Below are 16,714 nucleotides of genomic sequence, written 5' to 3'. Positions count from 1 at the left end.
TCTCTTCTTTTCTCTTCTTTTCTCTTCTCTCTCCCTTCTTTTCTCTCTCTTTCTTTTTTTTAAAGGTGGGAGACCTGATTTCTGTAAACAACCCCCTAAAGGTACTCCCCTACCAATAACAGTCCACTGTAAAATAGATAAGATTCTTATTATGTATGCTGCATGTCTTGATCATAATTTCTATCATGGTTGACATGCTGGTCCAGTTATATCAGGTACATTCTGTGTAAGTCCTTTAGAAGACCGGGACAAAACCCTGCTGAATGCAGGATCATTTTGCCTTGGGGAGAGAGTTATTCAAAGTGCGCATAGTTCAAGGTGGATTTCTAGTCAGATTCTGCAGTACTGGGACCTTCTAAAAGAAATATTTTTGAATCAAACATAGCTCAGAAGGAATTAAATTAGTTCTTTAATGCTTGGTTTTCCTCCAGAGCCATCAACACAAATTACTTTCTAAAATAGGCAGCTAAATATAATAATGCAGCATTAAACTGAAAAGAAAAAGTTAATACTGTTGTTATGTGATGCATTTTGTTTGACTAAATTGTATGGATAATTTCCACTATAATTTCAGTGGTGTTTATAAAGACCTCTTAAAAAGATTTCAGTTTAATATTTCCTATAGCTGTGTTTTTTCATAATGTAATTGAATTTAAGATATCTATACAGTATCTAAGTTTTCTCATCTTTATAACTGCTTAATGATGTTTTAAATATAATAGTATCCTAGAGTATTCTGCATATGCACCTAACTTTTTCTCCTTCCATTCCTTTTTTTTTTTTCCTAAGGCTCTTAAATATTTAATTAAGCTGGCCTAACATAGATATTTTTTCTTTCAGAAAACAGGTTTCATTAAAGCAAAAATGTTTTTTAAAATGCAGTGTTATAACATTAGTCATCTGCTCAAACCTGAGATTGGTCTCTTTCATCAAACCTTGAGGAAGAGTTCTTCCAAAATGGTTCGTTACAGCTACATTCAGACAAAGTATGCCCTGTAAATGCTCTAAATATTTCAGGTGATTTTCTGTTTGTGAGATTTCTTTTTCAGAGTATTACATTTTCATTGTAGGTTTGCGAATTGCCTTATCTGGCCATGTTTAAATCTGCAAGGATTTATTTTTAACTGCATTCTAATTGGCGTTACCTGGGTCACATCGTACTTCACTCTCTTTGTGGATTGCTATCGCTGCGTTAAACTTTTCTGTGCATAGACATGTTGGTGCACAAAATAATATTAACTAAAAAAATGTAATTGATATCAAGTAAAAAATTAATTCCCAATGTCAAAATTACTCTAAATACATGTCCCATTTTTCCCCCAGACTCCATCTGTTTTGCCTGCTTAGTTCTTCCTCGTAAAATTTGCTATGAAAAAGGAAAGGTCATTTTTATCAGGTCAGTACAGAAGCTTCTAGAGGTCTGACTTGGAATAACACTAATGGTCTTTTAGAAGCATTTTTATGTACAAGCTACAGCCATAGATTAACTTTTTTTCTTTCATCTTTATACCTATTTATTCCTATGGTGCATGAGTATTATAAATCTGCACATGAAGCAAACGGTGCATTCAGTTTAACAATCGACATCCAGCACCTTCACACATGTACAATTTAACTGTGGCAAGGGAAACAATGCAAGCATGCAGGAATTCAATTTCTGTTTCAGCCTGTTGCTGTGAAAAACAGATACAACTGAAGAAGTCAAAGGGCTTTGACTCGTGGCTTGTCTGTGTTTGTATAAGATGAAGTTTCATCACTGTGCAGCCAGCCAGAAAGAGGTCCTTCTGAAATGTGGGACCATCCTGGGCAACGCGTCTCCTGCCCTCTCTGTCCACAGCAGCCATGAGTCTGTCAGTTCTCACTGAAGGAAGGTAGCTGTTTGACTCCAGCTGTACAGACCCACGCTCCTAGTGTCATGCTGCTGCTAATTAAGTACAGGATGGAAAAGATCAAAGCCGTGCCTTTTTTTTCTTCTTTTTTTTTTTTCTCCACACCACAAGGCTGTTTCTTATTTTGAAGCTTCATTGCTCTCTGCTACAACATTCACTGGAAACCTCACCTGTTTGCTTGGTAGAGTTTCGGCTGGTACTGGATTGCCATTTTAACTTGGCAACTTCAGAGTCTTGTTTCCCAATGGCCTGCCAGCTAAATTGGTGTGTTACAGATGAATGCACAGCTCGCAGATGGTGCTTGAGTGTTTAGTGGCTCTCAGAATTAGATATGTATTTGGTCAGGAAGAAGATTACATTTTTCCTCCAGACAGAGCAAATGTCCTTGAGGATGTTTTCTGTGTCAAGGTGGAAACGGTTCCACACATCAGGTACAGGGGACTCTCTTAGCTTAAGCAGGAGGACTACCTACATACATATGTATTTCTTTTTCTCCTGGGTAGGGTATGCTGTTACTATTAACATAAATGTAAAGTTTTTTATCTTGATTCACCTGAACTTCTATGGATGTTTTAGGCCTAACATCTCTCCTCCTTTAGTTTTTCCTTCCCTTTCCCTTTCCCTTTCCCTTTCCCTTTCCCTTTCCCTTTCCCTTTCCCTTTCCCTTTCCCTTTCCCTTTCCCTTTCCCTTTCCCTTTCCCTTTCCCTTTCCCTTTCCCTTTCCCTTTCCCTTTCCCTTTCCCTTTCCCTTTCCCTTTCCCTTTCCCTTTCCCTTTCCCTTTCCCTTTCCCTTTCCCTTTCCCTTTCCCTTTCCCTTTCCCTTTCCCTTTCCCTTTCCCTTTCCCTTTCCCTCCCTTTCCCTTTCCCTTTCCCTTTCCTTTCCTTTCCTTTCCTTTCCTTTCCTTTCCTTTCCTTTCCTTTCCTTTTTTTCCTTTTTCCTTTTCTTCCTTTTCTTTTTCTTTTTAACTGAGATGACCTTGAAGGTGTATTTATTACTCTGGTTGCCCTGAGTACATCTGGTTCTTCTCCAGGTCCTAAACTCTTTGTTTTATTGCTCATGCACAAGGTTGAGCATTCGTGCTTACTTACTGGTAGAACAGCTTTACAGATCATGCTGTGTTTGTAAAATCTATACCGCTCACATCCTTCCCTATATGGGTTATATATTTTTCTCATTCATTCATTGTCTTCTTATTTACTTAAAGCAGTCAGAAGGCAAGGAGTAGGGGAGGAGTTACCTGCTTTCTTTTGCTTCTTGACTGGCCTTGTCATGTCACGAGGATGAACAACAGAGACTGTCTACAAACTTTTGTTCCTTTCTAGAATGAAATATAAAGCAGAGCTTCTTAAAAGTTCTGAAAGCTGCACTCGAGTTTCCTCGTTTCATGTTTGTTCCCATCCAGAGCTGGAACCAGACAGACTGGAATATTTTAACAAAGTCTGTTCTTGTAAGGTTTCCAGATTGTTTTGCCAAGCCAATAGGCTCATGAAAATGCAGTTAAGCATGAAATAGGCAAAGTTTTAGTTGCCTACCTAAACTGCAGCCATGACGATAATAATTTGTTTTTTGTCATTTTTGCTTTGTCATTGTCAGATGCTGCTCAAAGCTGAAATGTGTAAAGCTCTGCCAGCTCTCTACAAGGAACCACACTATCTTCCAGCACTATTGCCACTCCGCTTAAATTTTGTGATTCCTCCTTCCTCCTATGCTTCCTTCCTCAGCTTGGTAAGAAATCTTGCCTTGCGAATTTCTCAGTTAATTCCCTCAGGAAATTCTTAGTTAGTTAAAGGCAGAAGATGGGCTCCCCTGCCAGCCTTACACCATTGCGTAAAGGGACTGATGAGGACAGGAGTCTGCTGTTGTTTGCCAATCTTCTGTTGTCATAAACTCTTTTACAGTGAGAGCTGAGTGTCCACCATTTTGGGCCTAGCACAGATGTATCCAGGGGTATATCAAGCTGTCAGCACTTCCTTCCCTTCCTCTTTAATGAACACGTCTTGGCCCGCTGACCCACAGTGTCCATCCCCCAGTATGGAACACAGTGGTCCCTCCAAGGCAACAGCTGTGCCAGCGTATATCCCCGTAAGCTTCTTGGCGTGAGTGGGTTGCAGAAAAAGTTCAACTGATGTGTTTCTTCTGGCTCCTGGCTATGCATGTGATGCAAACACACCTGGGCTGTTGCTGATCCAGAGCTTGCTGCCTGCTGGCCAGCTGCTTGTGAGCTGGCACAGCCTGGACCTTGGAAGGAAATCGGCCACCATTGCCCTCCGCCTCCCCAGCCTGGTGGGGCAGTGTGGGTGCCCCAGGTGCACTCACGTACCTGTGTCGTGTTCTTTGCAGCAACCCAAAACAATTATTGCAGTTATTGGCTGACTATTTTTCCTGCTTTGCAAGGATGTTCAATTCCTAAAGCCTTCAGAGTTTTTGGATTTTGCATGCTTCTGGCAGTTTCTTTTTTCCACCACAGGTGCACCTGAAAAATAAACCTGTCATGATTTCCAGCATTTCTTCTGTACCATGATTTTGGATTTTTCAGCAAGCTGTAGAACAAGTTCTCCTATAAGCTTTTGTATGTTAAGGAATTACCTACTGTCCCCTCAGGTCTTTTGCCACCTCTCTTACAGCAGATAGGCCCTGTGACTGTTTGAGGTACCTGCTTTCTTGGTGTTCGCAAACTGAGGAATATGAAGCATAGGTGTGTCCTAGAAAGGGATGAGAAAAAGCAGTGTCTTCATCCTTAGCAAATGTTCTCCCTGGTTATAGCCACTTTGCATACAAATAAACAAAAAAGTAATATTTTATTAGGAATCCAGTGGATAGAATAATGGACTGTAACTCAACAGAGCTCAGTTCACAGCTCTGCCTTTGGCTTATTGGGCAAAGTCATTTGTATCATCACCATACAGCCTGGGATAAAGACTATCTCTTTGTAATGCAGTATGAGATCTATAAAGGAAAAATATTATGCAGAAGGAATAATAATAAAATCCTTCTAATGATAATAAAATTATATGTTTTAAATATATGTTTATGTTGTGCACAGTGGAATGAACTGGATTCCTTTCTGCCTCATGCTTCATCAGTGGTGCTGTTAACTGGTTTCCATTTTAAGGGCTACATGTATTAGTGTAGTATTTTTAGCTGTACCTTCAGATACAGGTGTGCTTTTCCACTGAAAGTGACAGCATTTCATTGTAGTAACACTGGGCAGCATTTCCTGCATCTTTGTTACTGTTGATAAGCCATAAAGGATTTTAGGGTTAAGTTTTAAATACCTACCATTGATGGTGATGATGGGGAGGGGTCTTTTTTATTTGTGAACTGAGTAAGTCCTTTGCACAGATTCTTGGGCTGTGAGGACTGTGGTTGCCTGAAAGTAATTTGCATAAAGTCATTCATGTCTGCATTTGTTTTTTAAAAATTCTCTGGCTGTATGGGTAACATAAAACATTTATTTTGCCTTATTTTATACAATGTAAATAATAGATACCTTCAGGACTAGATCCTAAATACCTCAGCTGGTATACACCAATGTAGCTCTGGAACAAGCAGGGTTGCATCGGCTGAGAATCTACCCCCGCTGTCAGCTGTAAGTGCCAGTCTTGGAGTGCATTATACAAATGTTCGCCGTAGTTTGTCAGCAGCAAAGCTGTCACCCAACAGTACACACTGCCTTCTATCAGCCATTACTTTTCTGTCATCATCATCAAGTGTAGCTTAAGAGAATCTGCGTATCGTTTCTTTCCTTCTGAACAATTTCCATTGAAATAATTGACCTGCTTTTATGGTAATTCGGTCTCTGCTATTTGTTACTGCAGCATTTTGCAAAGAAAAATGCAAAACTAATGCCCTAGAACAGAAACATTCAGCCAAATTACTTACCAGTAATCCAAGGAATCATGGATAAATCCATTGCTCAAGTGGCTTCTCATTTGGAGCTTTATATAGTTTTCACCCAAGGGTTGAAATTTGGGGGTTTTGTGGGTGGAGGGGTTGATTTGTTTTTGAAAGGTAATACTCATGCTCTCTGCCCTAGAGCAACTTTATATAAATCTCTTCTGAAAACTGTATCTGCCAGCACTGTCACTCCACCCACGAGCTTTCACTAGTAACACCAGCTAAAAATATTTAAAGGGACTGTTTCCACTTGTTTGGTGCATTTCATTTCGTGTTTCTGCCTCCTCCTTCCTTCATTCTTCAAAAAAGTCAATAAGAGATATCATTTAAGCCCAGCGTTTTGAAGTGACAACCGGTAAACAGCCTTGTACCATGGTTAATGAGTACTCAGGAATAGTTCGCTGTAACTTACAAGTAGTAAGTTGGGGCCCACTGAATTTGTTTTAAAGGAAATGAAGAGATTCCAGTTGTGGGTTGGGACCCTCACTGAGTCACTGGATATGCTATATGTGCCACCAATTTCTATCACTGGCTGATGATGTTCATGTCAAGGTGTTACACAGTCACAGGGAAGTACAAGCTAGTACAGAAGTGACACTCAGAATCTGGACTGTCTGACAAGTTAAGCAGTAAGGAGGACTTTAATTTCCATTTGAAAGCTGGAAACAATGGTCAAGGTGTGTGATGAAAATCATGAAGTCTTTTAAAGAAAAAATGGTCTTCAAAAAACAAAATGAATCTTGTTTGGTTTTACCTAATGGACATATTTTTCTTGATTTCTTTGACTTCCAGCAAGCTTGGCTTTCTGTGGAGTTTCTGGGCTGCTATTGCTTTTTTCAGGGGAAAGATGCACCAAAGTAAAGAGATCACAGATGTTGTCCTGCTGGTTTAAGCGGGGTCATTTGCCAGTGGAAGGTGTCCAGGGTTTGATAACAGCGAACGTGCTCTGAATTTCTCTACTTGACTTTGGAAGTTTGTTGAGTACGTGGATTCCTGTGGCTGAGAGCTAGTGTCTCAGCAGCGGTGACAATGCACAGACCTCCGTTCTGCTCTTTTTCATCTTCATGTCCTAAAAAAGTGCAACTTTCTTGATAGCTCACAGGTGGAGGCATCAGCTCTATTTTGACCTCTTGGAACTGCAAGTAGACTGGGGAGCAACGGAGCGATGAAGGCACAGGTTGAATATTTTCATTGCTGCCTAAATCTTAGGGAGGTTTGATAACCTCACTTTGTATCGTGTGCTCACAGTGCTTACGCAAGCAGCTTCCACACATGAGTTACAGAGCTGGAGTCAGTGTATTCATGAAACTCCTGTGAAAGCGCTGATTGCATCACCAGAATCCTGCCTCCATTAGGAGGTTACCTCACCTTCCCAACCCAGCATTTTGGTCACTGACGTTTCTCAGTGTTTCCGGTGCTCAAGACAGCTGTGAATGAAAAAGGACTCGGTATTTTCAGCATTCTAAGCTGTGCGCCCTCCTTCTCAATCTGTGTGTTGTGTTGGAAGAAGGATTTATGTCTTGAAACATTTTACAGGTGGTATATTGAACATGTCACTCTGGTGTTGCTTGTTCAGAGGTAGCTTCATTTAGTAAACTGAGCCCAAATAATCTAGTAGTAAATGACTCTTACATGAAATGAGGAGGTGATCTCAGTCCAGATTTTTGTGGAAAATACATGGTTACTCATGCTCTCAGCACAGGGGTGAAGATTGGCAGTGATCCCTATAGGATGTGGATTTCTGACATGGGCGAGGCTGGGTAGGACATCTGTGTAATTCTGCTTGTTTGATGAAGGATGAGAAGAGAATTATGAGCTAAAATAGTATTCTTTTTTCTTTTCTTTTTTATTTATGTTTTTTTCTTTTTTTGCACAAACAACAAACTATTTGGTCTAACTAAAATAACTGCGTAGCTAATCCTACCCTATTAACTCTCCTCAAGGAGTGAATACCTTAAGAGTAGATTCTGATGGAAATTATTAAAGATGACAAAAATTTCTTTATATAAAAGGAAATGTAGTAAAATCTAGCTTCAGAGTTCAGAACATCCAGAATGCCATGGTTTTTGTAGTATGATACCACAGCCAATTATATTTCTTATTTTACAACTTTCTTTTTCTTTTTCTCACACAAGCCTAGACTATGATTTCATAATGTTAATGAAATTTGTTGTAATGTTCCTGTAGGCTGCTGTGGGTAAATAATTACAATATGAGGAAGGTGATTAATGATGTGGCCCTAAGTCTGTAAAGTAGGACTTTGTGACTGATTAGGATATAAGCAAAAGTGGACTGTAGTGTCTCAAAAAACCCTTCAAAACCCCTGACAGATCAACCTATAGTCACTGCAAGGATCCCCTGTCTCAGCCCAACAGATCCTTCTGTGAGAAGTTTTGGTGATTTGTACTTGAGGCCTTCTTGTGACCCAAAACCTATTTTTTGTGGTGTGTCCCTGACAACTTCTCCTCCTGTTCTTCAATCAACCAGGTAACTAAAGCTTGAGCCTTCTCATGAGAAAAGGTGCTAGCTGACAGCATGCCTTCTCCTACACCGGCATCTTGCTCAACACTGAGGGTCAGGAGTAACGTGATGCTAAGACTGGTCCCAAAATCCAGACCTAAGTCTGGTCTCAAAATCCAGACCTATGGTTGGCAAGTTTGGGATTTTTATTTCTCCTGCTCATTCAAACCTAGACCAAATGCAGAATCCTTTTAAGTTTCTCCGTTGCTATTTGCAGTTCTCTTTGTGACTGCTGGAGAAAGAAATGTACACAGCTATTCAAGATATTCATATGTGTAGGCAGGAAAATGCTTTAAGAGTATGAAATACAGTGCAAGTATTGCTGTCGCTTCTTCTCCAGTCATATGCTACACTTTAACAACCCAGCATGTTTTCTTCCACAAAAAGATCTTTTTATTTCTGAACTTTCAGAAGCCTTAATCAATATAAATAACAGTTTGAGCATGATGACATCATATTTAGTCCTAGAGTTGTGCATCTTAGTTGCTTATCATTTAAATCAGTGGAAATAGGCATAGCAGTTACAAGTTTTAAAAGGTCAAAGAAGCTACTGTCTTTTCAGCTTTGAATCAGCTGAGAGACTCCAGTTTCTTGGAAACATAATGCCAAGGCTGCATCTCTGCATCTCATTTCTTTTTTTTTTCCCCCCCCCCTCCTTTGAAGCAGTATAGTAATTAGCTTAAAGGGCAAATCACACCGCACTCAGAAGCAGAATACTGTACAGTGCAAGTTCCTTTCTATTTTCTCTTTCACTTGAAAGTAGTTTAAAGAGAAGTTTTAGCCCACATTGTGTACTGAAATATTTGACTGAAGCTGTCTTATCCAAATGCCAGAAAGCTGTTTTTCAATAAAATGAATACCTTTTCAGTACAAATATGACAAGTTCTTTTACCATTTTCTCAGAAGGAAAATAAGTGATAAAGTGTTCCTCAGAGAGCAATTTGTGAGAAAATTAAAATCAAAATGAAAGCAAAAGACTTTTAAAAACTTTGTTTTAAATGTGATTTGTTGTTTTCTTTATAAAAATAGCAGCATGATTTCTGGGAGGAAGCCACCTATCATCTAGACTGCAATGGAAAAAACTGTTCCTTTTTTTGCTGTCAGATGCGTCGGTCAATCAAAACTTACAATCAGAGTGTGTGCCACATTTGTCTGTATAGCAGGACTCTACAGTGTTTTAGGGACTGCTATTTCTTGTATGTTTTTCTGAGCGACTCTTTGTTTTATTTCCATATATTTCCAGCTGCCATTCTGCTGCTGAAGTGAAACTGTCCAGGCGGGTTGTCGAGCGTTTCCATTTCGTAGTATATGCAGCCTTCTCAGAGCTGGGAGCCGCACACTGGCGCTCCAGGGACTTCTGGCTGCTCGTGCTGCTGGTAGTTTTGCTTTGGTTTGTGAGACTTTACCTGCATTATTTGAGCCAATGGCTCTTCCTTCAGATCATCTCTGTTCCTGTTACAAAGTAAGTCCTGCTGCCTTCTTTCTCTGTCGGAGTATTTCTACAAATAGCTTGATGCAAAATGGTTCTTTCGCATTATGAAGAGAACTGACGACTAAGACTCGTGCTAAGGGCTCTGCATGCAGGCCCCAATAGAAGCCCGTGCAGAGACTAGGAGAACAAGGACCACATCCAGACTACAGATGATCTGATATGTAAATGTGACCCTAACAGAAAGGTGAAGGTGATAATAATGTAAATTTTCAACCCAGAACAGGATGTGTCCATTTGCACATCTTGTGTCATGCCTACCTCTCCCCCTCTGAGATACCCAGCAGGTTAGGTATCTTCCACAAGAATCATTTATCATTTTGGATCAAGTATTTCAAAATGCCTAAGAATTGCACAAAACTGAAGAAGCATTTAAATCATGTTTGATGTTACCAAAGTTGATCTATGAGTAAAATACTTTGAATAATTTAACTTTGATATATCAATTTTACTATGAGGGCTACACAATTTTACTATGAGAGCTACAATGGGTTGACATATTTTAACTATATGATACACTGACTTTAGCTTGGGATTCAGAGCTCTCTAGAGAGTTCCAGGAAAATCATTACTTGTCATTACTTGACATGAAAAAAAAAAGATGGAGAACAAGTCCACAAGGCGATACATACCTGGTTCTCCATATGTTGCTATGGGGTAGAGAATGGGTTTACAGAGCAAAAAAGATCAGTCATGCTTAGGGAAGGGAAGATTTCTCCAACAGAAACTTTTTTTTTTCTTTTCTTCACTTTAAAGCATCATGCAAACCTGAATCAGTCAGTAGGAGCCAGTAACATGCACCTCTGTGACCTGTGTCTGCTGTGATAGTGGGATTATTGACTAAAATTTGAACATGGTGCCTGAGCAGACTCTGGACAGCGCTGGGTATTGTTAAGGTGGTCTTCTAGAGCTTAATGCAAAGCCAGCCATCTCTCACTTCTGGCCTTGCACAAACGAGGCGGGCTTAGCCAGCTGGCATTAAAACTTTTGGGAAGGCCAAGCATCAAGAGTCTGTGAAAGCAAAGGAAACACAACAGAAGGAAGCAGCGTGTGAGAGAGAGGTGGTCATGTTCGAAGCCACTAATCACAGCTGTCCCAGGCAGTCAGCTAGATAAAGGATAATGTTTTCAAGCCAAGATGCCCTGGATCAGCATGCAAATCTGTAGCTGTATGCCCGCAAAAGAGATTGAGTTGACCACACTCTAGTCCCGCCAAATACAGTGGTAGCACTCACGAGTCAAAACTGAAGTGAGAATCAAACCACTTCACCCTTACTCAGGAGCAAAATCTAAGCCACTTCGATTTGCTGGAAATATTTGCCTTAAATTTCGGCATCTGTGTGTAGCTCACAATGCCATGCAGTTCCTGCCTCCTACAGTGCCAGCAAATTTGCTCATTGTGCGAGCTTTTCAAATCCCACCATCCCATGGTGGCGAGAGGGACATTTTCCATCACTTTAGGGATGCTAAAAGCTATGTCTTCCTTGACACATTTTCCACTTTGTGCAGTGTCCAGTGGTGCTGCAGTATGCAGAGAGGAGTGAGCTCCTGGGGCCTGTGCTCATATTGGTGCTTCTGGGAGCCAATGTCTTCCTATAGCCCTGCCTGCACAGTCCCAAGGGCCTGGATGTGCATCCACTAAACTGAGAGTCAGAGGGGATCAAAGGACGCGGAGGCAGGAGGAAGAGAAAAATTTTATTTTTTTGCGTGTCTTCATACAGTTTTTGGTCAGAGGATTGTGACCAAGATAGGGATGCAACTTTACAACGCAACGTGCTGTATGCATTATTCTATGTTTTTTTAATGGTTTGCCCAGGAGCACAGACAAACTCTCTCCTTTTGCTTATTTACAGATTGCAGCTTTTTCCTCACACTGTCGAACTGTGCTACCAGAACTCCTTGCTGCAGACCAGTGAAGAGTTGGTCATGGTTGTGGTGGGACCCCTAACCTTGAACGCAGGGCTGCTTCTTATGGTCCTGATCAGATGGGGCTGTCAGCAGCTGTTTGACTCATTCCCTTCCTTCTTGTCAAAGTTTATCATAGCTCTGGGACTCTGGACAGTACTAGACCCCTTGGCAGTGTTCATAGTGGATTCAGTCCTGGGGGTAAGTCACTTAAAATAACTTGGACATGAGACCTTGATGTAGAAGTGTGTTTTATTCAGTGAATCACTGAAAAATATGAAATTCCACCCCTGGCAATGGAACATGAAAGTTAAAAAGAAATTAAATAATAATGTTATACATTACCTTTTTATTAACAAAATTCCCATCTAATGGAGTCACTGTGTTTCTGCATAAAATTAAAAGCACTGTACAAGCCATATACGGAAATAAGAAAGTAAATCCACCACTGGAATGATTGCATCTGCTTTGAAAAGGATTACTGCAATTTTGGATGTTAATGGAGATGGGTTAATGAGTAGTCCTGATTATTAGCGCTTCAGATTTTTCTAAGTGCTGAAACAGACAAACTGAAAAAATAGCAAAACCAAAAGGAGAGGTTATCGTGCACTTTTCTGACATGCAATGTAGGTAGTATAACTTGCTGGCACGCCTAAAAAGACTTTTGAGATTGAAAGACAGACATCTTTAAGGAAACAGCTTCACCACGTGTAAAATTATGAGAGCAAAACTCTCGACTTCATCCGTGCCTACGTCTGCACTGTGTAGCTCATCTGTGCTTTGATGGCTGGGGGCTTTTATCACGTCTGAGGTAATGCCCAGCCTCCCAGAACATGCGTTTCAGATTTGGCTCTCACTGTGTAGGTGACACGGGGTCCTTTTGATGGGTGCAGGGTGCTGCAAGCTTTTCTGGGGGCGCGGTATTGCTGTTCTTCCGCCCTTGTCTGCCTTTCAAAGAGATCTTTGTTTCTGTTGCTTGCTCCAGAACAAGTAGTAATCCACAATCCTTGCTGTGGATCAGGTTTTCTCAGGTCTCTTGGTTCCTCATCCACTAACCTGTGCTCTGCTTTTAAGAAGTCCTGTTAAAAATGTGATTTTCCACTGTTTACATGCTGTTTCCCATTGCAGTGGTTTTGAAAATTAAAAATTTCAGCTGTTCAAGAAATTTAATTGGAGCTCACTTGGGAGGTAATTGTAATATTTTAAGCATGTGGCAACACAGTGTAATATTCACTTGGACAGACTTCTGGGTTTTTTTTAAATTTCATGGTGTAAACCATGCACAGAATTGAATTTTAATTGTAATTATTCTGATGATGAATTGTTTTCCTAGGAAAAAAAGGGGTATTTCCCCAATATCCAGGCTAGAAATATTTAAATATTTAAAAGTCTTCCCCCTTCCCCCAATACTGGTGTATTCATAAAAACTGGAGGAAAGGCTGAGGTCTGCCTTGTCTTTCCCACACTTGCATTGAGAAAATCATTGCCATTGACTTCAGTGGAATTGTGTTCAGTTTTAGTCAGACTGCATTCATTACCAATTTCAAATAGGGCTTCTTTGCTTGGTCAAAAGGAAACATGAGATACGAATAAGGTAACTAAGTTTTTCATTACAACGTTAAAAAAGCACAGCTCTCTCTGTACTTCATACTGAAAATTTGGCAATTTTACCCACCAAGATTATCTTTGGTAGAAACTCATTTGTTCAAATATTACACAATATACTGTGTGTATCCTTTCCAAAATGAAACTATATCTCTTACATGTGTTTTCGTTACTGCATTTGAATTTTTTTTTTTCTCCTGGCATTCTTTCAGCAGCTATTTCAGATTTACTTGCCAATATATTTTAGATCAAGTATTTTTAAAATGTTGTATTGTGGTAATATGAGTTATTTTAGTGCTAGAATATATTTTAGTATCCTAAATGGCCTTAATACTTGAAAGATGACAGATAGTCCTGGAGACAAAGATTTCGCTGTTTACTAGCTGGGTTTTTTTTTATTATTAAGGGAAGACTAGAGAGCCAGTTGCATGTTTGGGGGGTTTCAACTCATAGTTCAAGATACTCTGTCAAACGTGTGATTCCAGGCTTGATTTACTATCAGCTTGTAGAAGGATGTTCCAGGGGTATGAAATTTTCCTATCATTTTGGAGAATGCAGTTCTAGTTCCAGTTCTGCCAGAGCTTTCCCAGGACCAGTCACTTGGTCTCTCCGTAGCTTGTAAAATGCAGAGAGTAACATCTCTTTAGCCACATGGATATGTGTCATCATAAAAGAGACTGCGAAGTGCTCACATGACCATCACTCTGTGGTGTGATAAGTACCCAAGACAGATATTGACAGATACTATTGAAACAATTTAAAATGAAGACACTTTTCTTGGATCATGTCTTTGAGGACCACAGAAGGATTGACACAATCTCTTTGTTAGAAAAAATGGACAGAAAGATGCACTTGCCCCATGCCATTTTTGCCTTGCCAGAAAGAACTGCTTGGTTAAGAGAGAAATTTATTCTTACTTGCCATTCAGACTTTTGCCTCTCTGGAGGCATGTCAGGATGTGACTGCTGTGCAGAGGATTTTCCTTGGTAGACAATCTCTTCGATAAGAAAGTGGTGGAGGCAGACAGCTTTTTTTTTTGCAAGAAGAGAGGATAGAACAGGGAGATAGAACAGAACCAGGAGATAATGTATTTTAACTTTTTTGTAAAGAATACTGACAGATCTGAATTAGTAACTAGTCTTTATATGCCATTACCATTCTTCTGGGACTTGTATTTTCCATTACAGAAACTTGGCAGTGTTGCAAAGGGTGGAGAGAGAACAGAAATATACTCAAGAATCTCAGTCTTTGTACAGCTCATCATTGGACTTGTAATTGTCTTTACTTCCTTATGCATGTCACTGCAAAGGTAGCAAAAAATGGGGAGAAAGTTTTGACTCTTCCTGAGTATTAGTCCAGGCAAGTTGCTTAGGAAGGTGCAGGTTTCCTGAAGCCTAAAGGTCACAGACTCCCTCTCTGAATGATAAATACTGGATGTTTTTGGTGGTGCAGTTTCACATCCTTGCAAAATGTGTTAACATGATTTAATAGGGATATGGCTGTCATTGTCTCACTTTAAAAAGAAAAAAGTGAAGAGAGGAATTTATTTTAGCTCTGAGCAGTAGAAGACCCATGATATGTAGCTGAATTCTTCTAAATCGATCCAGCAGAGGGCAATAATATGTCAATACAGTAGCTAGTTCTTAAGAACCAGATATGGAAAAAAAAGGAAAATAATAGATTTTTGGAAAACCTTTTTCCATGTTTTACTGGAAGTATAATGAAACAGAGTGCTATGAAACCTTCAGGATTCTTTGTGAATCTTTGCAAAAATACACAAACCACCTTATTCCCAATTAAATTACTATTTTTGTTCTATAACTATTAATTCCTTACCAATATTTAGCATGCTAAAGATTTGTTTCATCTTCAGTAGAATGAAAATAATTATACATGTTTATTCGTTTACAGAGCAGTTGAACATAAACTATTAATAGCATAACTAAGTAGGGTATACGACAGTCATGTACCTTTGGAGCAGCTATTAATGATACAACTTACGGTTGCTACTTGGTACAGTTAAGAGGTATTTTTAATTCCACCACAGCAGTGGGAGTGCAGTACAGTGAGATCCCTTCAGAGGTATTGGTCTCATTGTGTCTATTTCTTCTCAGGAAAGAAAGAAATTAAATGAGAGCTATATAATAAAATAATGCTGATGCTTTTTGGTTATTCAACGTTATAGGCTGTTCTTTGTGGCTTCCCAAACTGGACTGACTGGACACTAGGAGTCGGGGGTGAAGGGACTAACTGATTTTCTGACTTAAAACATTGCAGACAGACTTGAATAATGCATGTACATAAATTAAAATGCTGCTTCATAAAGGGGAACTTGTCTCTTTTGCACTGAAAAAAGGTCAACCCCTTTGGGCAAAACTTAACAAAACCCTGCTGGTGTCCCCTGTTGATCTACTTGCAGTTGCTTTCTCCATTTTTCTCACCTCATTGGTTCTCAGTGAAGCTTTTTGAATCCACTACCTTCTTTGACTGATGCTGTTGTTTGCCAGGCTAGTGGAAAAGCTATCCTAGGTGTCAGCTAGCAACGCATGCAGATGCCCTGATACTTCCATTTGGCATTTCAGATAACATGATGGTTACTCTTGTTTTCCAGCGGTAGCACCAAACACTGACTCGATCTGAAATCAGGAATTGGTGTGTATACATCCTCCAAAGTGCACATGTTCAAAATAATGTAACATGCTGAGTTTGGTAGGAACCAGCATTTTTCTTGTGACAAGGGCAAGTCATTTTGAGACTGGTCAGTTTGGAATTATGCATTGGCACAAGTGTTTTCTGCTCACTCAGCACTCCTAAAAACAGGAGCATAAATCATTCAATATTATGCCTCTCTGGTCATTGAAATAAAGAAAATTTCAGCCTTCTTCCCCTTCCACTTCCTCTGAAATATGCTAACGAAGCTCACATTGAGTATTTTCACTGTGACATGGGTTTTGTTCAATAAGCCACCTCTATAGGGTAGATTTTAATTGTACTAAAATAAGCCAGAAAATAGTTTATTTCACATCTCATTGTTAATTTCAAATTCTGTGTAGCAGACTCCTAAGTTTCAAGTTGTGTGCCCCACAAGTTATAGTTGAATCCTTCTTATAAAGAAATTCGGGTTCTTTTGTGTCTCTAGGTAAATAGTCTAATCAGGTTTGGCATTTTCTTATGTTGATTTTTTTCCCCATGACAGCGACTTGGGAACAGTGTAGAGAAACCCATTGCTGATGCTGCAAAGCTCTACTGGGTCTTTGTAAGAGCAGAGGAGTCAGGGATTCCTGGTGCCTTAATCACTGTGATGCTTTATACAGTCCTGTTCATCATCTCATCAACGGTGTTGTACCTGTACTTCTTAAGGTATGTCTTTTTATTTCATTATTCCCTTAGGAGCTTAGGCTCAAGCCCC

General features: G+C 39.8%; 1 protein-coding gene across 1 annotated transcript in view; it reads left to right on the top strand.

The window, feature by feature from the left end:
• LOC103919083 overlaps positions 1–16,714 on the top strand; it is a 165,389-nt gene that overhangs the window by 65,422 nt on the left and 83,253 nt on the right. Inside the window, exons 9-12 of the mRNA XM_009326538.1 lie at positions 6,660–6,695; positions 9,584–9,769; positions 11,649–11,901; positions 16,502–16,665. Of these exons, the coding sequence (XP_009324813.1) occupies positions 6,660–6,695; positions 9,584–9,769; positions 11,649–11,901; positions 16,502–16,665 (639 nt within the window). The remainder of the gene's footprint in view (positions 1–6,659; positions 6,696–9,583; positions 9,770–11,648; positions 11,902–16,501; positions 16,666–16,714) is intronic.

This window comes from Pygoscelis adeliae, unplaced genomic scaffold, assembly GCF_000699105.1.
Source record: "Pygoscelis adeliae isolate BGI_AS28 unplaced genomic scaffold, ASM69910v1 Scaffold186, whole genome shotgun sequence".
NCBI lineage: Eukaryota > Metazoa > Chordata > Aves > Sphenisciformes > Spheniscidae > Pygoscelis > Pygoscelis adeliae.
The sequence above is the reverse complement of the archived record's forward strand: the minus strand, read 5'-3'. Positions and strand labels throughout refer to the sequence as shown.